The 24,825-nt window shown below is 44.1% G+C and overlaps 1 protein-coding gene and 1 non-coding gene across 15 annotated transcripts in view; both read left to right on the forward strand.

Moving 5' to 3' along the window:
• Positions 1–22,392, forward strand: part of LOC140412215 (pumilio homolog 1-like) — a 208,390-nt gene extending 185,998 nt beyond the window's left edge. For all 14 annotated transcript variants that reach the window (XM_072500813.1, XM_072500806.1, XM_072500805.1 and 11 more), the window contains 5 exons: positions 1,779–1,916; positions 3,575–3,700; positions 11,990–12,111; positions 15,854–16,046; positions 20,218–22,392. In XM_072500813.1, the coding sequence (XP_072356914.1) occupies positions 1,779–1,916; positions 3,575–3,700; positions 11,990–12,111; positions 15,854–16,046; positions 20,218–20,349 (711 nt within the window). In that variant the 3' untranslated portion in view covers positions 20,350–22,392. The remainder of the gene's footprint in view (positions 1–1,778; positions 1,917–3,574; positions 3,701–11,989; positions 12,112–15,853; positions 16,047–20,217) is intronic.
• Positions 4,760–4,894, forward strand: LOC140430764 (small nucleolar RNA SNORA50). Its single transcript, XR_011949534.1, has one exon. It is a non-coding gene; the product is annotated as a small nucleolar RNA SNORA50 (small nucleolar RNA).
• Positions 22,393–24,825: the final 2,433 nt, after the last annotated feature.

The following is a 24,825-nucleotide window of genomic DNA, read 5'->3' on the forward strand; positions in this document are numbered from 1 at the left end:
GTGTGGAACTTAACTGGTATTGCCAGTCGGGATGCCCGCGTGACGGCTGCGGACGCAGTCAGGGACGTCGGAGGCTAGGCGGGTCCTGGGGGCCAGGGAATGATTGTGTGGGGTTTGAGGATCGGGCGCGCGGCCGGTCGGTCGGGGGGGGGGGGGGGTCGCTTTTTTTGGGTACAGTTCTGCGACCCGAATCCGCCATGGAGCACGGCACGGCCGCTGGAGGCCGCCGCTGGCCTCTGATCCGGAAGTGCAGGGGCCCGTCTCTGCAGCAAAAGCTGCAAGATTTACTCTGGGTCCCTGCTAGCCCCCTTTGTTGCTCTTATTAACCTTAGTTTTATTAGCTCTGATTATGTCACCTTTGCTCACGAGTGGCCAGGTATCTTTCTGATACCGCCACGTGGTTCAAGCTCGAGTTATGATTAATAAGACAGCACACCGCTTAGTAAGATTGAAATCAACGGTCATTTATTATGTACAGCAATAAAAACTTACATAATAATCCTACTTTCTATATCACTACCTATCACTACTGGCCAATACTTAACTTTTGGGGATGGCCCACGAGGTCAGGGAAACGAATGGCTTATCGAATTGGGTCTGGCCTGCGGGATTCAAAAGGCTGATACAGGTCGATGGCTAGGAGTCTCTATCGGGTAGCGATCGCTGGAGTCAAACTTACGATTTCTTGTTGATGGTTCTTGCGAAGGTTGCGAGCAGGAGAAGAAGGGAGAGAAGGGTCGATCTGAACTTGGCCCCTATTTTTATAGGGCCCAGGGGCTTCCTGCCTCTCGGGGCGGACCTTGACCCTGAGTCCCAAGTGATTGGACCCGTTCCCAATCACTGGGTTCGATATGCTCCAATAATGGGGCGACTCCTTGATCGGGGGGAGGGTGGTCGTTCACCTGTCTTTGTCTTGGCCACTGCTGGCACTGAGAGGTCTGGCCCGGCATTCAATTGCTAATATGTTGCAATTGTTCCCGGGGATAGCCGATTAAACTGCAGATGTCTGTGTTGATGTGCTGCTAATGGTCGCAGGTATCGGCCGAATTCTGTCTGCAGCTGTCCGTTTGTGCCCTGTTGGCTGCTTTTCCCATCAGCCTTTTCGGTTAGCCATTTTATATTGGGTTTTGGCCAAATTAATCCGGAATCAGCCATTTTAGGTGGCTACACCTTGCAGGGCTATGAATTCGTGTCACTTTTTTCCACGATTTTCAGGAGTAAATCCCCACAGTTTTGACGCCGGTGTGGGGACATAGTCCCAATAATGGAGAATCCATTTCTCGACTAATCCTTCAACTCCTCACTAAAACTTGTGTCACTCAGAGTATTCATGTGAAAACAGAAGCAAAATATGAACTTAGTTCATCAGCCATTTCTTTGTTCCCCGTTATGAATTCCCCCATTTCTGACTGTTTAGAAATTTTCTGACATTCGTTTTTATCAGTCTTTTTCTCTTGACAATACCGAGTCCAAGATGACCTGTTCTCTTGTTGGTTCCTCAAATTATTGGTCCAGAAAACCATCCAATATACACTCCAGAAATTCCTCCTCTATTGTACTGTGACTAATCGGAGTCACCCAATCTATGTGCAGATTGAAGTCACCCATAATCACAGATATTCCTTTATCACATTCATATCTGATTTCCTGTCTGATGCTATTCCCAACATTACCACTACAGTTTGGTGGTCTGTACACAAATGCATTTTGTCCATTGGTATTTCTTAAAGCCTAACCTTTATCAATGTTATTTTCTGTATCTCCCCTATTGTGTACAGAATGAAATGGTGAAGGAACTTGATGGGCATGTCCTGAAATGTGTCAAAGATCAGAATGGGAACCATGTGGTACAGAAGTGTATTGAATGTGTGCAACCACAATCTCTGCAATTCATTATTGATGCTTTCCAAGGACAGGTATGACCTGATGAGAGACAGATTGATTGATTTTTGTATTTTATCTGATTTCATCCCTCCCTTGCGCTGATTCTTGTTGGGCTAAGCTGCTGCTGGCGCATCAACCAAGTGGCCGTTCTTTGTGTATGAACATTGATGCATAGCATCATTATGCTGTGGGAACTTTTGGGTAATGAAGCTAATTGAAGAATCTTTACTCTCAAAGGCCACTCAGCATACATTAGGAATCAAATAATCCAGGCTGGTTCAGTTACAGACTGGTTTCACCGGGAATAACATCAGTAGAGCTCAGCTTCCATTTTCTAACCAGAGGTGGCGTGCATGGAAAGGTTGCAAATTAAATGTTACCATTTGGAATGCAACGCAAAAGCAAATAATTGGGTACACATTCAAATGATGCACACTCAGAGTAGCGATATTATTTTGCCAGCCATTCATAAGCACTAAGGCACTGATTTAATAATCTGTTCAGAAAGCAAAAGTAATGTTGATTTATAATGAAATTGTGCATTGTCACCACACTCTGCTAATGAGGTTTTTATTCTGAATCTGCATCTTTATGCATCTCGGTGTACAGTGAATATTATATATAGCTTTTTGGAAGAATGAAAGTGTCGGTTATTAGGAAATCATAATAGGAGTGTTGTTAAAATATTCAACACCGTAACTTTGAATGTTAAATTACAAATGATAAAAGTACAAGAAATTATAGAATTCCATATTAGTAAAATAGATGAGTGAACTATTAACAGAATAGGTACAATGTGTTTGCTCTAAATATGGTCTTTTAAGAAATGTGAGCCTTCAAGCTTTGAAGATGATTCAGGGAAAGAACCTCAAATTGATCCCCAGTGCCAGAGGCAGTAATCATCAGCAAAGCCTGGAGGAATTGGGAATTTTATTTTTGAAAAGAGGTGACTGAGGTATGGGGCTGGATTCTCCAGTTTGCGGCTATGTCCGGAGGAAGCGTCTGGTCTTGCGGCCAAAACGTTGGCGGCAGCGCCGCACCGATGCTCAGCGCGATAGGGGACTAGCAGCCACGGACGCAGAATGGCCGGGTCCATGACTACGCATGCGCCCTGCGGTGGCCGCGACGTACAACATGGCGCCAGCCTCGCGCGGGCCTGGCCTGCCAGATAGTGCCCCCCTGTAACCCTCCTCGCCATCCCCCCACCAGTCCCCCCAGCCCCAGCAGAAGACTCCCTGCCAGCAGAATGGATCCCCCTCCCGGACAGTGGCAGCGCTGGACACAGTCACAGCCACTGCGCCAGGTTCCGAAAGTTGCGCAGACCCGCGGCCGAAGTTATTAAATCAGTGCCTTACTCCTGAGACCGTCCCAATGGCGTGTGGCGCACTCCTCGATTATGCCATTTTTGAGGGGGCGGAGCATCCGAAAAACGGCGCTGCCCTCGATTTTGGCGTTAAAACGGATTCTCCGGCTGATTACCAAACATGACTTTGGCGTCAGCAATCTGAGAATCCCACCCAATATATCTGCTATATAAGAAACAATAAATGGTGTGAAATAGTAGAGCCAGTTTGAATGTGCAACCTAGGCAAATTGGTGTTTGTGTTTTTCACAGAGAATAATCAGCACATAGAGTGGACTTGGGTGGACAATTAAATCCATTGTTGAGCTGTTTAATTTCATTCAATAGGTGTTTGCCCTGTCAACTCATCCATATGGCTGCCGTGTTATCCAGCGGATCTTAGAGCATTGTATGCCTGAGCAGACCCTGCCTATTCTGGAGGAACTTCATCAACACACAGAGCAGTTAGTTCAGGTATGTGCCTTCACTCAAACTATGATTAAAGCAGCTGGTTAATTATGAAGTGTCCCAGACAGGCAGTGAGATCTGATCCCAGCAGCCATGCTGGCCACTGGCTCCAAATCCTGATTTATGCTAATACAGTTAAACACATCAGACTAAATGCTGACCAGCAGCATGATAATGGGCAGTGATATTGTATAAGGGCTAAGTATTGGCAAGGGTACTTGGAGAACTTACCTGCTTCTCTTCGAATAGCACCATTGAACTTCTTACATTCAGCTGAGAAGGCAGAGGAAGAGGGCCTATCGCACCATCAGTTCTTCCTGAACTGTTTAGAGTATGTGCTCAGGTTTCTGGACTGGAGTACAAGCTTCTGAAAGTGTGGTACCAATTGATCCAAGGGTAAAGAACAGCAAATTGTGCATTTAGTGCAAAACATTTCGATCAAGTGAGTGTAAATGAAGAGTACACTATCATTCTTGAACTTGTATGTGATTTTATACAACGTGGATATTTTTATCATGGAGATTATCATAGGATTTACAGTGCAGAAGGAGGCCTTTCGGCCCATCGAGTCTGCACCGGCTCTTGGAAAGAGCACCCTACCCAAGGTCAACACCTCCACCCTATCCCCATAACCCAGTAACCCCACCCAACACTAAGGGCAATATTGGACACTAAGGGCACTTTTGGACACTAAGGGCAATTTATCATAGCCAATCCACCTAAACTGCACATCTTTGGACTGTGGGAGGAAACCGGAGCACCCAGAGGAAACCCACGCGCACACGGGGAGGATGTGCAGACTCCGCACAGACAGTGACCCAAGCCGGGATCGAACCTGGGACCCTGGAGCTGTGAAGCAATAGTGCTATCCACAATGCTACCGTGCTGCATTTTAGGGCATTTAAATTGCAGCTTGGTATGTTATTTTGTACGGTTATATTTAGTGTTGAATTATTTGAGGATGCAGACAAATAACTTCAGTCGTGAGGAAAAAAGTCTTTGTCTAAGGTGAAATCAGCAGATTCTCACACCAAACACATCTTCATCTTGAACCTCTCTCTCTCAATGCACTGCATTTGAACCTATGATGCATTGATTGTAGTATCATAGGCCAAGCAGCAGTGCTACAGAAATGCTTGTTATAACTGGAGCTTCTCAGCTTTGAATACTGAGCTGTTCTTTTAAGCACAAGTGACATAATGATGGCATAGTATGCAGCAACTCTTCAGATCTGCTATTGGCTGTAAATGTTTGAGGATTGTTGACTTCATTAGGCACTGTTTTTGTTTAGTTTGGGTTCCGCCAGGCCCACTTTGCCCCTGCCCTTTTTACAGCCTTAGTCCAATCATGGGCAAAAGAGCTGAACTCGAGGAGGTGAGAGTGACTGCCTTTTTGATATCGAGGCAGCATTTGATCATTAATCATCAAGGAGCCCTGGCAAAATCCAACCTCTACCACCTTGAAGGACAAGAAGCTTTGGAGCACCATCTCCTGCAAGTTCCCTCCGTGTCGCACACCTTCCTGACTTGGAAATGTATCGCTGTTCTTGTACTATCACTGGGTCAAAATCCTGAAACTCCTCTCCCTAATAGCAGTATGGATGTACCTGCCCCACATGGACTGCAGCGGTTCAAGAAGGCAGCCCACCATCACCGTCTCTTAGGGGTGGGCCACAAATGTTGGCCTAGCCAGCGATGCTCTCATTTCATGAAAGAATTTTAAAAATTAATTTTGGTTGTTCCTGCTGTTGCAAGATGAAGAATTTTTTTTTGTAAACTTAATTCTCTGAGTGCTGGTGATCTGAAAAACAGGAAATACTTTGGTGAGATGCTGAATTTTGAAGTGCAGGAGCTAAGTGTTGGCCATATCATCTCTAAGTCTATTATGTTCTTTTCCTGTATCACTTGGCTAGACAGCTGGTTCGTGATGCAGAGCGAGGCCAACAGACCGGGTTCAATTCCCATACCCACTGATATTCATGAAGACTCGCCTTCTCAACCTTGCCCCCTCGCCAGAGGTGTGGTGACAGATACGTTAATCGCCAACAGTCAGCTCTCCCCCTCAAAGGGGAAAGCAGCCTATCGTAATCTGGGGACTTTATCTTTACATTTGAGTCACAAAAGTCAGTAAAGCAATGCTTTTTAAGTGAAAAATATTAGTGCCGGTAGGCATTTTATTTTGAAGCACATATTTTTAAAAATAAATTTAGAGTACCCAATTCATTTTACCAATTAATGGCCAATTTAGCGTGGCCAACCCACCGACCCTGCACATCTTTGGGTTGTGGGTATGAAACCCACGCAAACACTGGGAGAATGTACAAACTCCACACGGATAGTGACTCAGGGCCGGGATCGAACCTGGGACCTCGGTGCACTGAGGCAGCAGTGCTAACCACTGTGCTGCCCTAGCATGTGATATTTTGAATCACTAGTCCAGCATAGCTAGAATTTCATAAATGTAACCGTTTAGTTTAATTCAAGCCTATTAAAAACATGAATTACAAAAAATCCTACTTGGTCTGATGGTGTATAGAGGGGAAACTGCTTTCTTTTATTTATGTTAATGGCCTAGGCCTAGGTGTACAGGGCACAATTTCAGAATTTTATAAATGATGCAAGATTTGCAAGTAATGTAAACTGGGGAGGATAGTGATAAACTTCAAGAAGATACAGACAGGCTGGTGGAATGGGCAGGCACATATCAGATGAAATTTAATGTAGAACAGTGTGAAGTGATACATTTTGGTCAGAATAACAAGGATAGGAGACATAAAATAAAGAGTATAATTCTGAAGGAAATGCAGTAACATAGGTGTATATGTGCATAAATCATTGAAGGTGACCAGGCAGGTTGAGAAAACAGTTAATAAATTACACTGAGTTCTGCACTCATAAATAGGGGCACTGAGTACAAAACTAAGTGATTTATGAAACACTGGCTCAACGGGAAGGATGTGAAGAGTTTAGAAAGAGTGCAGAACAGATTTACAAGATTGATTCTGAGGCAGACTTCAGTTACGTGGATAGATTGACAAAGCCAAGCCTGTTCTTGAAGAAGAGCAAGTTGAAAGGAGATTTGTTAGAAGTGTTCAAAATCAGGAGGGGTCTGGACAGAATAAATATGGAGGAACTGTTCCGATTGGCAGACGGTTGAGAACCCTAAGACCTGAGGTGAACAAAAGAACCAGAGGTGACCAGAAGAGAAGCATCTTTATGTAACAAGTGGTTTGGTTCTGATATACACTGCCCGAGTTTGTAGTGGAGACGGATTCAATTGCAGTTTTCAAAAGGGAACTGAATAATTAACTGATGAAAGAAGATTTTACAGGGAGGAGTGGAGCTTGCTGGGTTGTTGTCGAGAACTGACACAAAGACAAGGTGCTGGAACCATTCTATGATCCTAGTATAGATAAATTCAAAGACCCTGATCACACGAGGAAGAAAGAAGCAGAAGGTTATCCCGATAGCATGATCAAGAAGGGCAATCAAACAAAGAACAAAGAAATGTACAGCACAGGAACAGGCCCTTCGGCCCTCCAAGCCCGTGCCGACCATACTGCCCGACTAAACTACAATCTTCTACACTTCCTGGGTCCGTATCCTTCTATTCCCATCCTATTCATATATTTGTCAAGATGCCCCTTAAATGTCCCTATCGTCCCTGCTTCCACTACCTCCTCCGGTAGTGAGTTCCAGGCACCCACTACCCTCTGCGTAAAAAACTTGCCTCGTACATCTACTCTAAACCTTGCCCCTCTCACCTTAAACCTATGCCCCCTAGTAATTGACCCCTCTACCCTGGGGAAAAGTCTCTGACTATCCACTCGGTCTATGCCCCTCATAATTTTGTACACCTCTATCAGATCGCCCCTCAACCTCCTTCGTTCCAGTGAGAACAAACCGAGTTTATTCAATCGCTCCTCATAGCTTATGCCCTCCATACCAGGCAACATTCTGGTAAATCTCTTCTGCACCCTCTCTAAAGCCTCCACATCCTTCTGGTAGTGTGGCGACCAGAATTGAACACTATACTCCAAGTGTGGCCTAACTAAGGTTCTATACAGCTGCAACATGACTTGCCAATTCTTATACTCAATGCCCCGGCCAATGAAGGCAAGCATGCCGTATGCCTTCTTGACTACCTTCTCCACCTGTGTTGCCCCTTTCAATGACCTGTGGACCTGTATTCCTAGATCTCTTTGACTTTCAATACTCTTGAGGGTTCTACCATTCACTGTATATTCCCTACCTGCATTAGCCCTTCCAAAATGCATTACCTCACATTTGTCCGGATTAAACTCCATCTGCCATCTCTCCGCCCAAGTCTCCAGACAATCTAAATCCTGCTGTATCCTCAGACAGTCCTCATCGCTATCCGCAATTCCACCAACCTTTGTGTCGTCTGCAAACTTACTAATCAGACCAGTTACATTTTCCTCCAAATCATTTATATATACTACAAAGAGCAAAGGTCCCAGCACTGATCCCTGTGGAACACCACTGGTCACAGCCCTCCAATTAGAAAAGCATCCCTCCATTGCTACCCTCTGCCTTCTATGGCCTAGCCAGTTCTGTATCCACCTTGCCAGTTCACCCCTGATCCCGTGTGACTTCACCTTTTGTACTAGTCTACCATGAGGGACCTTGTCAAAGGCCTTACTGAAGTCCATATAGACAACATCTACTGCCCTACCTGCATCAATCATCTTAGTGACCTCCTCGAAAAACTCTATCAAGTTAGTGAGACACGACCTCCCCTTCACAAAACCGTGCTGCCTCTCACTAATACGTCCATTTGCTTCCAAATGGGAGTAGATCCTGTCTCTAAGAATTCTCTCCAGTAATTTCCCTACCACTGAAGTAAGGCTCACCGGCCTGTAGTTCCCGGGATTATCCTTGCTACCCTTCTTAAACAGAGGAACAACGTTGGCTATTCTCCAGTCCTCCGGGACATCCCCTGAAGACAGCGAGGATCCAAAGATTTCTGTCAAGGCCTCAGCAATTTCCTCTCCAGCCTCCTTCAGTATTCTGGGGTAGATCCCATCAGGCCCTGGGGACTTATCTACCTTAATATTTTTTAAGACACCCAACACCTCGTCTTTTTGGATCACAATGTGACCCAGGCTATCTACACCCCCTTCTCCAGACTCAACATCTACCAATTCCTTCTCTTTGGTGAATACTGATGCAAAGTATTCATTTAGTACCTCGCCCATTTCCTCTGGCTCCACACATAGATTCCCTTGCCTATCCTTCAGTGGGCCAACCCTTTCCCTGGCTACCCTCTTGCTTTTTATGTACGTGTAAAAAGCCTTGGGATTTTCCTTAACCCTATTTGCCAATGACTTTTCGTGACCCCTTCTAGCCCTCCTGACTCCTTGCTTAAGTTCCTTCCTACTTTCCTTATATGCCACACAGGCTTTGTCTGTTCCCAGCCTTTTAGCCCTGACAAATGCCTCCTTTTTCTTTTTGACGAGGCCTACAATATCACTCGTCATCCAAGGTTCCCGAAAATTGCCGTATTTATCTTTCTTCCTCACAGGAACATGCCGGTCCTGTATTCCTTTCAACTGCCACTTGAAAGCCTCCCACATGTCAGATGTTGATTTGCCCTCAAACATCCGCCCCTAATCTATGTTCTTCAGTTCCCGCCTAATATTGTTATAATTAGCCTCCCCCCAATTTAGCACATTCATCCTCGGACCACTCTTATCCTTGTCCACCAGTACTTTAAAACTTACTGAATTGTGGTCACTGTTACCGAAATGCTCCCCTACTGAAACATCTACCACCTGGCCGGGCTCATTCCCCAATACCAGGTCCAGTACTGCCCCTTCCCTAGTTGGACTGTTTACATATTGTTTTAAGAAGCCCTCCTGGATGCTCCTTACAAACTCCGCCCCGTCTAAGCCCCTGGCACTAAGTGAGTCCCAGTCAATATTGGGGAAGTTGAAATCTCCCATCACCACAACCCTGTTGTTTTTACTCTTTTCCAAAATCTGTCTACCTATCTGCTCCTCTATCTCCCGCTGGCTGTTGGGAGGCCTGTAGTATACCCCCAACATTGTGACTGCACCCTTCTTATTCCTGATCTCTACCCATATAGCCTCACTGCCCTCTGAGGTGTCCTCTCGCAGTATAGCTGTGATATTCTCCCGAACAAGTAGCGCAACTCCGCCTCCCCTTTTACATCCCCCTCTATCCCGCCTGAAACATCTAAATCCTGGAACGTTTAGCTGCCAATCCTGCCCTTCCCTCAACCAGGTCTCTGTAATGGCAACAACATCATAGTTCCAAGTAGTAATCCAAGCTCTAAGTTCATCTGCCTTACCTGTAATGCTCCTTGCATTAAAACATATGCACTTCAGACAGAGGCAGCAAGGTGGTGCCGTGGTTAGCACTGCTGCCTCATGGCGCTGAGGACCCCGGTTTGATCTTGGCCACGACCACTGTCCTTGTGGAGTTTGCACATTCTCCTCGTATCTGCATGGGTCTCACCCCCACAACTCAAAAGAAATGCAGGGTAGGTGGATTGGCCATGCTAAATTGCCCCTGAATTGGAAGAAAAAGAATTGGGTACTCCAAACCAAGGAGTTAATGTCAATCACTTTCTGCGCTTCCTCACTCCTCCTTCCTCTCTCTCTCTCTCTCTCTCTCTCCCCCCCCCCCCAAAAAAAAAACATGCGCACGCACGCACTGCACTCTCTCTCTGGCTCACATACTCAGACGCCAGTGGGCCTTGCTCTGGATGCCTTGCGCCTCACTCTGATTTGCCTTGGTCCTACTGCTCCAGTTGCCTCATGGCCCAGGAATGTAGCTTCCCACTCTTTACTGTTTGTCGATGGACAGGCTGGTTTCTCTCGGCATTTGTTGCTGATCAGCTCACTGAACCTATCAGCAGCAAATGCTGAGAGAAACAAGCCTGTAATTGGATGAGCAGCTTTACAGCATTTTTCAAATATCAGTTGGATGTTTAACGTGTTTGGCAAGCTGTATTGAGTTGGGCAAGCCTGCTTTAAATAGAAGGTAGGCAGCATTACACCCCTGGAAATACTTGGTAGCTTAGCAGCATCTATGGGGAGAGAGGTTTCATATTTTAGGCTGTTAGTGATGGGTTTAAGTAACCTCACTAAGGAGGAGGAAAATCTGGGCATCAGAGTGAATTCAGCAAAATTCTCATACCAAACATCTTCCATCCCACTCTGTAATTGTTGAAGTAGCCAAATATGCTTAACACATGTCAACAAAAGTATCAGTTATCCTGTGTGTGCTCGAGAAACTAGACTCCAGTCCATTTCAGGTTCACTTCATGGGGAGCATAGATTTCCTCTTATTCTTATTTGTTTTTCCATTGAACTGATGAATGGTTTCCCCCTCTTTGTGTTCTTATGATCACAATAGAGTCACCAACCAGTGTTTGTTGCTCTGTGCCTACAAACATTTTGCACTTGAACAGAACCTTTTCATCATAACAGAAATATTTGATTAGGCTTATCGAATTGAGGTATGGGGCTTTCATTAGGCGTAGCTGTGCTCTTTTTGTATGTGATCGGGAATGCACCATTGTTTGTCCATGAGTTGCAACACTTGTCCTGGGTGTTTGGAAGTTCTTGCCTCCTTTATGCCTCAAGGTCCCAAGGATTTGGGGTAGAGAACGTTCCCAAATCTTCACGATGGCTATCTAGCAATAGAAGACAAACTGTTTAAACTTTACCTCCTTGCCAACACTGCATTGGACATCCTTTTGTTTATTGTCTCCTTTGTGACCTAGCATAAATCCAAATGCACAGCAGGTGCTGAAACTGCATCAGATTTACTATTGGGCAGGGGAGGAGGGTGCCAGGTGGCAGTATTGGTGGGAAACTATTACTAGTTTCTGATGGGAATTCCCCACATGCCCCTGATCCATAGTGCATGTTAAAAATCGCAAAGCAAATCATCTTAGCTTGCTCTTGCACACTTTCCAGTGGTTTATTTCTCAAGGCTCGGGAGGATTTTCCTACCTCGTGTACCAAGTCCAGTCAGTAATTGGAAAATAGCAATAAGTGAGTATTTACCTTAACTAAGCCTCTGATTAACGTTGCCTTTTAAACGGGATTGTGTAATTAGTGTGGGATAATGCCAGTTTAATTTCTTCACCATGAACAATTGAGAAGCAACAAAGCCAAGACGAGTACATTAAAAAAAAATCCTTCTGACAAACTAATTTGCACTTGAAGGTATTAACATAACTGGGATGATGACGATTACAGATACAATGTTAACTCAACCTCTTCACTCCTTGTCCTTGCAGGATCAGTATGGGAATTATGTCATTCAACATGTCCTGGAACATGGCCGCCCTGAGGATAAAAGCAAGATTGTGTCCGAAATCAGAGGAAATGTCTTGGCTTTGAGCCAGCACAAGTTTGCCAGGTATAACTCCTGACCTTTGGGTCCTAATACGGGGTTAGTTGATCTTTGAACCAGGGCCAGTGAGCTTCCAGGGATCAGCCCTACCATAGAGTGGGACTGCCCTCCCATTTAATTGGGGGCCACTGGTTTATAGTGACTTGAATAAATCAAATACTGATTTTGGGACCTTTACCCTATTTTGGAGATTGTAATCCGACTGCTTTCCACAGAAAATGAAAACCCATGTTATATCCCCTTTGAGTTCGTATTGGAGATGGATGAATTGCTGGCACCCTGGAGTTTAATTTAGTTGAATTAAAATTCTGATCCAATTTCGCCTCTCTTTTACTGTCCTGAATTTTGGTCGGACTTCCTGTACATGTACAATTCTTCTTCAGGTTAACGGTTAACTTTGGGTTGTAAGTTTTTGGGGGGAACACCAAGGCGTCCAATTAAAACCTAAAACCAGACTCTTGTTCTCTGATGTCAATACTAATTGTGTGGCCCATTATATATCCCATGTTCATCTAACCCAGCTTCCACTACTCTTGATATTCATCTCTCGCAACTGCTTCATTGCAAGTCTTAGCTTCGGGTGCACTGGTGTGTAATTTAATGTGAAATTAATTATTGAAAATTAGGAGATTACTGTCATTGTGAAATAGATTCTCTCTCCCTCCTTCCAACAATCGACTGTCTGTTTTCTATGGGCGGCACAGTGGTTCGCACTGCTACCTCACAGTTCCGGGGTCCCGGGTTCAGTTCCGGATGACTGTCTGTGTGGAGTTTGCACTTTCTCCCCGTGTCTGTGGGTTTCTTCCGGGTGCTCCGGTTTCCTCCCACGGTCCAAAGATGTGCAGGTTGGGTGGATTGGTCGTGCTAAATTGCCCCTTAATGTCTAAACGGTTAGGTTGGGTTATAGGGATAGGGTGGAGTTGTGGTGCACTTTCAAAGGGCCGGTGCGGACGCGATGTGCCGAATGGCCTCCTTATGCACTGTAAATTCTATGATCATATGTAGTACAGGCCCAAATTTACTTTCGTTGTTTTGGAGTTTGTGCACCAGGGAGATTTTTCTAACCTCAATCTGGGAGGGTAATTCTTGGTTTGAAGAGGATTTTGCCCTCTGCCTCCAGTGACAGTACCTTCAGTAAAAGGAAATCCTGTTTTACAAATTTATCAGAGTATTTTGAAGATGTACCTAGTAGAGTAGATCGAAGGGAACCAGTAGATGTAGTGTATCTGGATTTCCAAAAGGCATTCAATAAGGTGCCGCACAATCGGTAAGACAAGGGCTCATTGGAGTTGGGGTAACATATTAACATGGATACACGATTGGTTCATGGGTAGAAAATAAGAGAGTAGGCATGAAGGGCACCCGTTTCAAGTTGGCAGGCAGTCATGTTCCCAGGATCAATGCTGGGGCCTCGGCTATCTACAATCTATATTAATAACTTAGTTGAAGAGGCAGCGAGTAAGGTATCCAAGTTTGCTGATGATACCAAGCTAGCTGGAAAGGTAAGCTGCAGGGAAGATGCAAAGGCTGCAAAGACAGGTTGGGTGAGTGGGCACAAGGTGGGCGGTGAGGGATAACTTGAGGAAATATGAAGTTAGGCACTTTGGTTGTAAGATTTAAAAAGCGGAATATTTTTTTAAAAAGTTGAACAACTTGTAAGTGTCGATGTTCACAGAGACTTGGGGCGTCATTTTCCGACCCCCCAGCAGGTCGGAGAATGGCCGTTGGCCACCGTGAATCCCGCCCCCGCCGGTTGCCGAAGTCTCCGGTACCGGATATTCGGAGGGGCGGGAATCGGGCCGCGCCGGTTGGCGGGTCCCCCCGCTGGATTCGCCGGCCCGAATGGGCCGAAGTCCCGCCGATAAATTGCCTGTCCCGCCGGCGTAAATTAAAGTACCTATTTACCGGCGGGACAAGGCGGCGTGGGCGGGGTCCTGGGGGGGGGGGGGGGGGGGCACGGGGCGATCTGACCCCGGGGGGTGCCCCCACGGTGGCCTGGCCCGCGATCGGGGCCCACCGATCCGCGGGCGGGCCTGTGCCGTGGGGGCACTCTTTCCCTTCCGCCTCCGCAAGAGGTCTCCACCATGGTGGAGGCGGAAGAGACTCTCCACACTGCGCATGCACAGGAAACTGTCAGCGGCCGCTGACGCTCCCGCGCATGTGCCGCCCTGAATGTAATTTCCGCGCCAGCTGGCGGGGCAACAAACGCCGTTTCCACCAGCTGGCGGGGCGGAAATCCCTCCGCCGCCGGCCTAGCCCCTCAATGTTGGGGCTCGGCCCCCAAAGCTGCGGAGCATTCCGCACCTTTGGGGCGGCGCGATGCCCGTCTGATTGGCGCTGTTTTGGGCGCCAGTCGGTGGACATCGCGCCGTTTGGGGAGAATTTCGCCCATGGTCTCCTTGTACAAGAAATTTAACATGCAGATGCAGCAAGCAGTTAGGATGCAAACATTTAGGGCAGCACGGCAGCACAGTGGTTAGCACTGTTTCTTCACCGCTTCAGAGTCCCGGGTTCGATTCCCGGCTTAGGTCACTGTCTGCACATTCTCCCCGTGCCTGCATGGGTTTCCTCTGGGTGCTCCGGTTTCCTCCACAATTCAAAGATGTACAGGTTAGGTGGATTGGCCATGCTAAATTGCCCTTAGTGCCTAAAATGTTTAGGTGGGGTTACGGGGATAGGGTGGAGGTGTGGGCTTAAGAAGAATGCCCCTCGATGGGCCGAATGGCCTCCTTCTGCATTGTAAATTCTGTATTAAAAAAAAAAAAAGATGTCGGCCTTTATTGTGAGAGGATTGAAGTTAAAATTTGATGCTTTGAAGTTGGATGGGGTTTTGGTGAGACTGCCTCTTTGTGCAGTTTTAGTCTCCACATTTAAGAAAGGATATACTTGCTTGGAGGCAGTGCAGTGAAGGTTCACTAGATTGGTGCTGGGATGTGGGGATTGTCCTGTGATGAGAGGCTGAGTAAATTGGGTCCATATTCACTGGAGTTTAGACAAATGAGAGATAATATTATTGAAACCTCCAAAGTTCTGAAGTTGTTTGACAGGGTGCGCATTGAGAGATTGTTTCCATTGGTCGGGAAATCTAAAACATGGCACTGTGTCAGGATAAAGGGACTTGGATTAGGAGAAATTTCTTCACTCAAAGGGTTGTGAATCTTTGAAATTCTGCACCCCAGAGGGTTGCAGATGCTCCATCGTTTTAAGGCTGGGAAGATAGATAGTTGGTCTCTCGAGGAATTAAGAGATGTGGGAAGCGGATGGGGAAAGGGAGCATTAAGTCTGAGATCAGCCGTGGTCACATCGAATGTCGGAGCAGACTTGATGGGCCGTGTGGATCACTCCTCCTACTTCTGTTCGTATAGTCTTGCAACACAGAATGAGGCCATTTGGCCCATCGTGTCTATGTGCCCGCTCTGAAAGTGATTCCCAGTTTAGACCATCACTGCAGCCCTTAGTCGTTTCAATGATGTGTTCTGTTGCCTTTTGAAAGTTGCTGTGAAATCTGACACCCTTCATGTAGTGTACTCCAGATCATCATAACCTCCTGTGTATAATAATTTCTCCTCTTCTATCTAGACTTTTTGACAGTCCTTGTAAATCAGCCCACTGGCCAAAGGAAACAGTTTTCCCCTACCTGTTCAATCAAAATGCACCACAATTTTTAATAGCTTGATTAGGTCTACATAGTACGCTAGAGACTGGACTAGCCTGATGTCACCATCATGATGCCTCTTTGATTTTGCAGCAATGTAGTTGAGAAATGTGTGACCCATGCCTCTCGTGCTGAACGTGCGCTGCTAATTGATGAAGTGTGCAGTATTAACGATGGTCCTCACAGTGCCTTATACACTATGATGAAGGATCAGTATGCAAACTACGTGGTACAGAAGATGATTGATGTAGCAGAGCCAGCCCAACGCAAGATTGTGATGCACAAGGTAGGTTTAATCCAAGTTTAATATGCTTGTTTGCATTGTTGGAATTGTCCATCTCCAAGTTGCCAGACGTTCAAGAGGAGAACTAACTGTAAACTTTCCTTCAGCGAAATGTGCTTTTTAATGCATTTCTTTCTGTATTTAAAATGTGAAAAATCAAATATACAAGAAGTAACTTGTTTAGTTTTAATAATTAAAAGAAACCGGTTAGTAATTTTCCAAAATCTGAAAAATTTCCACTAAACGTGCATATCGATATTCCTAATATTCTTCCAGTGCTGCTTCTATGCAAGTAAATATAGTCGAAAAGGAATGCAGTAGAGCTTTGGGTGAGTCTTCCTGCTTATTCCGAGCAGATTCCAAATTCATCTGGGCAGAGGGATCTGGGTATCTTTGTTCACCAATCACCGAAAGTCTACATGCAGGTCCTGTATGTAATTAAAAAGGCAAATGGAATGTTAGTGTTTATTTCCAAAGGACTGGAGTATAAAAGTAGAGAATTGTATAGGGTGTTGGTGAGACCATCTGGAGCATTGTGTCCAGTTTCGGTCTCCTTATTCGAGGAAGGACGTGGGGGCATTGGTGACAATTCAGAGAATATTCATCAGATTGATTCCGGGGATGAAAGGGTTGATGTATGAGGAGAGATTGAACAATTTGGGCTTATACGCGTTGGAGTTTAGAAGAATGAGAGGGGATCTGATCGAGGTATATAAAATACTAAAAGAGATTGATAAAGTAAATGTAGACCAAATGTTCCCCCTTGTGGGGCAATCTAGAATGAGAAGCCAGAGATATGGGCCCTGAGGCGTTAAATTTAAAACTGAGATGAGGAGGAATGACTTCTCGTAGAGGGTGGTAAATTTGTGGAACTCACTGCCCCATAGTGCAGGGAGTCTGAATCATTATTGATTTTAAGAATGAGGTGGATATATTTCTGATTTATATATTTTTTTTAATGGGTTAAAGGGATATGGGAACAGTCAGGGAGGTGGATTTGAGACCAGGAAGAGATCAGTCATGATCTAATTGAATGGCGGAGCAGGCTCAAAGGGCTGAATTGCCTACTTTTGCTCCCAGTCCCTATGGTCCTGTGTATGTTAGTCTGAGTAACTTGTGGTTTTGGTGTCAAAATCTTTGTCAAAAGCTGCAAATCCTGAACACTGCAGTGTGAAACTGGAGAGGTTTCCTTATGACAATGCTGCTGCTTCAGCTGCACTTGAGTGTCACTCTAATTCACATACTGCAGTGCAGTTTTATCCACCGAAGTATGAATTTGAGATTTTTTTCTAGAATGAGGGGAAATACAAAGCCCACAGTAAAATTATGGCAGGGCAGCACGGTGGCGCAGTGGGTTAGTCCTGCAGCCTCACGGCGCCGAGGTCCCAGGTTCGATCCCGGCTCTGGGTCACTGTCCGTGTGGAGTTTGCACATTCTCCCCCACAAGCCAAAGATGTGCAGGCTAGGTGGATTGGCCATGCTAAATTGCCCCTTAATTGGAAAAAAATGGATTGGGCACTCTACATTTATTTATTTTTAAATTATGGCAATTTCTTAATCCTCTAATGTAATACATTAAATTTTTCAGTGGATTTTCTTTCAAAGAGAGGCAGGATTTACACTTGTATAATGTCTTTCACATCTTTTCAGATATAATGTTGCGTCCACAAACAGTAATGAGTTAAATGCCCAGTTCGTCTGTTGTGGGTAGTTGACTATGGGTAAATTTTGGCTAGGAACAGGAACACTTGTTGGCCCTTCTATGAATGGTGCCAGGATCCTTTAGATCCTGAACTGTGAAACAGTCTTGGATCAGCGTCAAGTCTAGAGAATGGCGTGTCCCAAGAGCGCAATATCCCGCTGTATTAGGTTGATGATATCAGCGAATGTTACATGCATAAGTCACTGAGGCAGGGCTTGAACCCACGACCTATTGATATGGAGTTCAGAGTGGGACTACTGAGCCAAGCTGACAGAATAAGATTTAGGCTAAAGCAATTAGTCATCAACTTTAACATTTCAGCGGCTGATTTCAAACCTGAATTGCAGATCCCTGACATAACAATGTAATAGGCATCTGTTTTGGCTGCAAGTCCCCCACTTGGTCAGGAGAGGGTAGTTATGTCAGAATGTCATACAGCTTGTAAATCTGCTTCAGAAAGAGGAAGTGAAGATGAGTTTAGGGGAACCCAGTATTCTTCGACTTTACAAACCCATAATGCACGCAGTGATTCTCTCACAGCTTGCTGTGTACAGTGTACATTCACCACTAAATTAACTTTGCATTCAAATTTATCACATGTGGGGTCCAGACCATGTGCAATATTCACTTGAAGCAGTTTTGGGAGGCAGGTACCAAGACGTAAGGATGGGCAAACAGAATCAAGTCCCCACTCTTAAAATCATGCATTCATGATAGAATGCAGTTTTATTATCTCCTATATCTATATGTCATACCAACATGGCATTCCAGTAGCTGTACCCATCTGCCAATTATGACACGGCACCACCTTCACCTGGGATGTTGGCACAGCATGAATTTTACATCAAGAGTTAGGATTGACCATTAAAGCGTTGTCTCTACAATGTTTTGCATTTTCCTGAAAGCATTGCTACTTGTTGATAAATGGCTCAAGGACTGAAAACTCCGTGTCAGTGCCGCCAATTTCTGTAAATGTTTTGAATCTGCCCAGGATCTTTCGGTCACCGAAAGTTTTATTGCTGGGGAAAAGAGACATGGAGGTTTTTTGTCTTGCACTCATCAGGGCAGGTGAAAGAATGCCAAATTGCAAGGGAACAACAATTTACACTTCATGCAAAAGGGGGCATTGTTTGGTTGGCAGGTTGGCTCTGGTCAAGACATTACCATGGTGACTGCACCAGGGTGCTATTATTTCCCCCATGCTTTTGTTTATTCAGGAAAGGTGCAATATCTGGACATATTCCTTTTTCCTGCAGAGAGCAGGTCCTTGTATATGAATATATGCAGCTTCCAGCAAGCATGCAAACCCAACTGATCATACGTTTTTATTAATGTAATTCTTAGCACACTCTGGATTGTTCAGCAAGTGCTCCTTGATCATGGAATCAAATCTAATGCTATTTTCTGAGTTTTGCAAGCATAGTTGGTTTAATACAGTCAGTAACCTGCCTATTGCGAACAGCGGAAGCGACTTGCCATTTGCTGTTTTTCAGCAATATTAAATTTGTGTACTACTCAGCGACTATTTGAAATTTTACTGTAAAATGTCCCTGCGTATGAACCAGTGGCTATTAATTTGTGTTCATGGATCAATCTGTATTTCATGAGATTAGCTATTATGCTGATAGATACAGTATTGAGTCATCCTCTGTTACCTTGTCCAAGCAATCTGTTTTTCAGGTGTGAGCAAATGATCCCGTAGCCGTCCCCAATTGGCAACCAGGGAAGAGGGATCCTTGTCCACGTAATGCTCTGCCTTGCCCTCCCTCAGGCCAGTTGCAGTAATGCATACTGCTATCTTGGTTGAGATCAGCTATCTCAACGCAGATTGGTGATCTGAGAAAAGGGCTTCCATGTCTTTGTGGCTCAGCAACGTTAACCACTAGGGGAGGTAGCAAAATGCAGCAGAAATGTTTGCTACAATTTCAACTTAATAAGATATAGGCATATTTTTCAAAGCTCTTGTTTCCTTTAGTTTAGCCAAAATATTAAAAATAGTTATTCCATTATATATTGTATTAACCAAAGAAAGTAATTTGAAAATTTGGGGCATTATTTTCGCTATTGCGACTAAATGTCGCCACAGACCCAGAGGACCGTAGGCTGCTCTCTGTTTTGAGAGAGAGCTGACTTGTCATGATTTAACCTGAGGGTCACCACACCTCGGGCAAGAGTGAGAGGGCGGGGCCTTTATGAATCACTTCAACCGGTGCGGGAATTTAAACCAGCTCCCATATTCTGCGACTACACTGTGATGACTTAACACTTTGAATGTAAATTGCTGTAAACATGCACCACTGTGTGGCTGAAAGTTGTCACAATGAGGTAGTAATGTTGGTTGACGAGAGTTGAGCCCTGAACAAGATATTTCATAACTGATGCTAACTCAGGCCAGTCAATGGCGCCTGCACTTCGAGAGGGAACTTTTTATTCAGTGGCATTAGTAATTTGCTGTTCAAAATCTCTTTCCAGATCAGACCTCACATTGCAACTCTTCGCAAATACACCTACGGAAAGCACATCTTGGCCAAACTTGAAAAATATTACATGAAGAACGGAGTGGACCTGGGCCCAATCGGTGGGCCACCAAATGGAATGCTGTAAATGTGAATTTCTTAAAGCAGATTAACTCCTCCCACCTTTCCTTTCTTGGGGGACTAAAACGTGATTGACTGACGTAACAACCAGCAGCCTAATCCTCTACCCCTGCAGGCTCTTAACTTAAAAAAAAACACCTTGGTTTTAGGTTGCCATAACACGCTAGCAAAAGCAAACCAATTTAGTTTCTTCGGTGAAAGCATTTATAAATTTTATTTTAAGCCTGTTATGTATGTATATATATATATGATGCTTAGCAATTCCCAAAGTCCTATATTTTCCAGGAGATGTTCACACACTTTTTGGTTAATTTTTTTAGAAATGATCACTGCCCTGCTTTTCTACCGTGTCTCAGTGATGTATAGAAATAGTTGTACATAAGGTTTAAGATAAAAAAAAAGTACATGTGATACACCAAAATTGTGATATTTTTGTCACCCCCACTTAAGTGTACAAAAAGGAGAAAAGTTCAGAGTGTTTTTGGTGAAATCTGGCTTCGATACGCGCAGATTCAGTTCTAATATACTCCTGCTGTGACAGTAAGATATGCAAGAAATTGAAAAATACTTGTAATTATCTTTTTCATTATGGACATGAGCTTTTCTTGGCAATTATTTGGCAAATTTATATTTAAATCAATTACACAGGTTTTCAAAGGTATAACAAGTAACTTTAAAATGAAGTTATTTTGAAAAAAATAATTAATTAAATGGACACTTCAAGTGTCTTTTTTTCATAATTTCCCTTATGCCCGTAGGTGTTTTTAAATTTGAATACCTGCTCTGTTTTTATGATTTGCATGAGTGCCCCATCCCCTAGCTTCCTTGCCTTCTGACCTTTTGAATTCAAGATGTGCTGTTTGGTCCTCTTTCATGTTGAACTTAACCATGGAACAGAATTTCTGTTTGTGCGCACCCTTGCAGAACCTTGGCGCACAATGATGCGCTGCTTGCCTCCTATTCCCTCAACCGGTAGGTGCACAGAGAAATAAAAACTTTTTTTAAAAACGGAAAGCGAACACGCCAAGGCGGCTGAATTGTTTGCAGATGTTCAGCATGAGGAAGATGAAAAAATGAAATCCAACCAAACGTTTGGTCATGCTTATAAATATGTTGTGTATAATTGTTGTAGACTTTGCATATATATTTGTAGTTTTTTCCTTTTTTGGCAATTTGATGTCTTATCTGTAACTAAAATGTACCCTAGTAGTGAAGCATAATTTGACTGTACAATTGTACATTTGTAAACCTCTATAATGTAAATGTGGAAAGTTTGAACCAACTTTAACCCTTTGAAAAACAAAAATAAGACAAAATGTGCATTTCAGTGTATATTCACATTTTTTCCTTTTGTCGTTAGCATATAGTATTGTACAATGTAAATTTCAATCAGAAGTAAATTTTTGAAGGAAAATGTTCTATCTTTATACAGCTTAGGGAATGTAAAACACTTGCTTTCTTTTTAACCTGTCACTCGATGGAACCGTAGTCTCTCTCCTTTATAAATGTTGTGGAAAATTAATATTCTGTTCACATAGAACTTTTACAAATATTGTAATGTTTTTTTTTGTTGTGACAGTAGAACAAATTGTGCATAGCAACAGACTCCCTAGTTACCATAGAAATGAAACTTCCTGTTCATCTTGTAAAGTGTGGACTACCCTTTTTGTACAGAAGATACCTGTATTTTGCATTTTTTGTCTACTTGTAAGTGAATGTATGATACTGTCAATTTTCTTGGTTTGAATATAGAAATGTAACACTACATTCATGATGTACATTTACAGAAAGCCTTGTGTATATTTCCAGAAGAACTTTTGCAAGTACACCTGTAACCATATGTGTATAATTAACAAACCTGTGTATGCTTGGCCTCTGCAAATATTTTTTGTAACTTTTTTCTTGTGTAGATTGTCTCTAAAAACAATACGTGCTCTTTATTTTGAAAAAAAGCAGTACTTTAAAATCTGTACTTGTGTTTTAAACAACGACTCTGGGTGGTTTGGTTAGACATTTTTGGAAAACATCATTAAAAGAGCTAGTAATTCAATCGTTTCCATGGTAGCTATTTCATAGGTAACATTTTTAGGGAGTTGGAATTTTTGGTATATCCTTTATGTGGATGGCACGGTAACACAGTGGTTAGCACTGTTGCTTCACAGCACCAGGGTCCCAGGTTCAATTCACATCTTGGGTCACTGTCTGTGCGGAGTCTGCATTCTTCCCCCCCCCCCCCCCCCCCCCCTGTCTGCGTGGGTTTCCTCTGGGTGCTCCGGTTTCCTCACACATTTCTCTGGCTCCGCAGCATTCCTATGCAAGTTGGGCAGTGATTGATTGATAGGGCACAGGCATCATACTCTGTTCCCAAGTGTAGTTTCTGGACTGCAGGAACCATAATTCCTTGCCTCTCTTTTTTACCAATTAAGGGACAATTTATTGTGGCCAATCCACCTACCCTGCACATCTTTGGATCGAACCTGGGTCATCAGCGCCGTAAGGCATGAGTGCTAACCAAATTTCTTGCCACTTAAGAGGAGTGCAGTCTGGCTGTACTGCTAAGCTGCCGGAGACCAGTAAACATTGCAGAGATCGAGGATTAAATCCCAGGCTTGCTCTGTATAAGGTGATGCTTTCAATGGAGTTCAGGTTATATCTGGGCATTTCTGTAGAGGGGAAAGAATTGGAAATTAAGCTGGTATTTTTAAGCTTGCGTCAGGGTGCCTATCAGACCATACCGTTTGGATAACTGAAATTGGATATAACAACCTGGAATTTAATACGTTGAATATCTCAAATTTACAGTTTGGGTTCGAGACTGTTTTTGCTGTTGTCCCATTTTTATATTTTGTAAAAACGTTAGCTGCAACCTTCCTTTTATTTTTCAATGTTTCTTATATTCAAAGGAGAATTGAACTTATTTTCCAGAAGCTATTCCTGTACAAAAATCTGACCATTTCCATTTTGTTCTGGAATGGTAGGGTGATTAAGTGGTTAGTTGGATAGCTACTCCTGTCTCTCAACCCTGAATTCAAGTCCCACTCCAGGACTTGTCGCCCACAAAAGGAGCAGAGTGTTCAATAAAGCAGGTTGTGCAATCAGCCTCAAGAATCTTACACTACACTCCACAAGATTCTCCAAGGGAGAGGCGAGTGTAAGGATAACTCAAAAAATGTGGAGTTAGTTCTTCATCAACATTAGGCCTCCTAGTGCAAATAATTTTGTGTGAGAAGAACATGTGTTTCAGAGTGTGAAAGATCTATAATAGGGGCAGCACGGTAGCATTGTGGATAGCACAATTGCTTCACAGCTCCAGGGTCCCAGGTTCGATTCCGGCTTGTGTCACTGTCTGTGCGGAGTCTGCACATCTTCCCCGTGTGTGCGTGGGTTTTCTCCGGGTGCTCCGGTTTCCTCCCACAGTCCAAAGATGTGCAGGTTAGGTGGATTGGCCATGATAAATTGCCCTTCGTGTCCAAGATTGCCCTTAGTGTTGGGTAGGGTTACTGGGTTATGGGGATGGGGTGGAGGTGTTGACCTTGGGTAGGGTGCTCTTTCCAGGAGCCGGTGCAGACTCGATGGGCCGAATGGCCTCCTGCACTGTAAATTCTATGAAATGAAAGTATTAGGGTTAGTAGTTGTAATTGATTGGGATAAAAAATGCACTACCTGGTTCCCAAGGCAAAAAAAAAAGTTAAACACACATTACGTTCATTCCACTCGCCGAAAAGCATACAGCACAGATTTTAAGTCATTGACAAAAGAAGGATAAGTGATATGAGAAAAAAGCTTCCCCACACACACACCTGGTGGTTAAGCTCTCATGTCCACTCTAGAGTATGCGAGAGGCAAATTCAATTGATACATCCAATAGCAAATTACACCGCTAGCTGAAAAGGAAGAATTGTTAACAGGTGAATTGCTGGTCAAAACGATGGGTCTCAACTCAAACTGAAAATTCTGTGTTTGTGCCTTGACTTATTTGGTATGGTGTAATGTATAGTAGGTCCCATCTGCCCAAACCACCTCAACACCTGAGCTGACTCGTATAATTGATTATGACAGATCTGCACAGCTCCGGCACTTTCCGTTTCTCATGCCATTTTCAGTTTTAACTTCACACGTTTCATCCCAGTATACCACCCATTGCTGTCCGGTCTAATTCCTGGACTGGTTAGCTGTGTTTGGAGCTCATTGTAGTTTCCAGCCTTTTCCAGTTGGATCGCATTGTGATTAAAAAAAACGTTACGAAAATGACAAATGAAAGCTGGTTGGCAACAGAATTTCCTGATTGAGTTAATTTCCTTAATCAGTAACTGTTGAGCAGTGAAAATCATGTTGTTCCACCGTTTGGCAGGAGGCCACACTTACTTTCCAGAAGGATTTTTTCAGAAACTGGGAGATTGCGACTGGTGAGGATGCGGGGTGATGATCTGCCTGGCGATGGAGAGTAGGGAGATTCCTCAGTAGTTCCCCATGTGCCAGTGCT

This window comes from Scyliorhinus torazame, chromosome 1 (genome assembly GCF_047496885.1).
Source record: "Scyliorhinus torazame isolate Kashiwa2021f chromosome 1, sScyTor2.1, whole genome shotgun sequence".
NCBI classification, from domain to species: domain Eukaryota; kingdom Metazoa; phylum Chordata; class Chondrichthyes; order Carcharhiniformes; family Scyliorhinidae; genus Scyliorhinus; species Scyliorhinus torazame.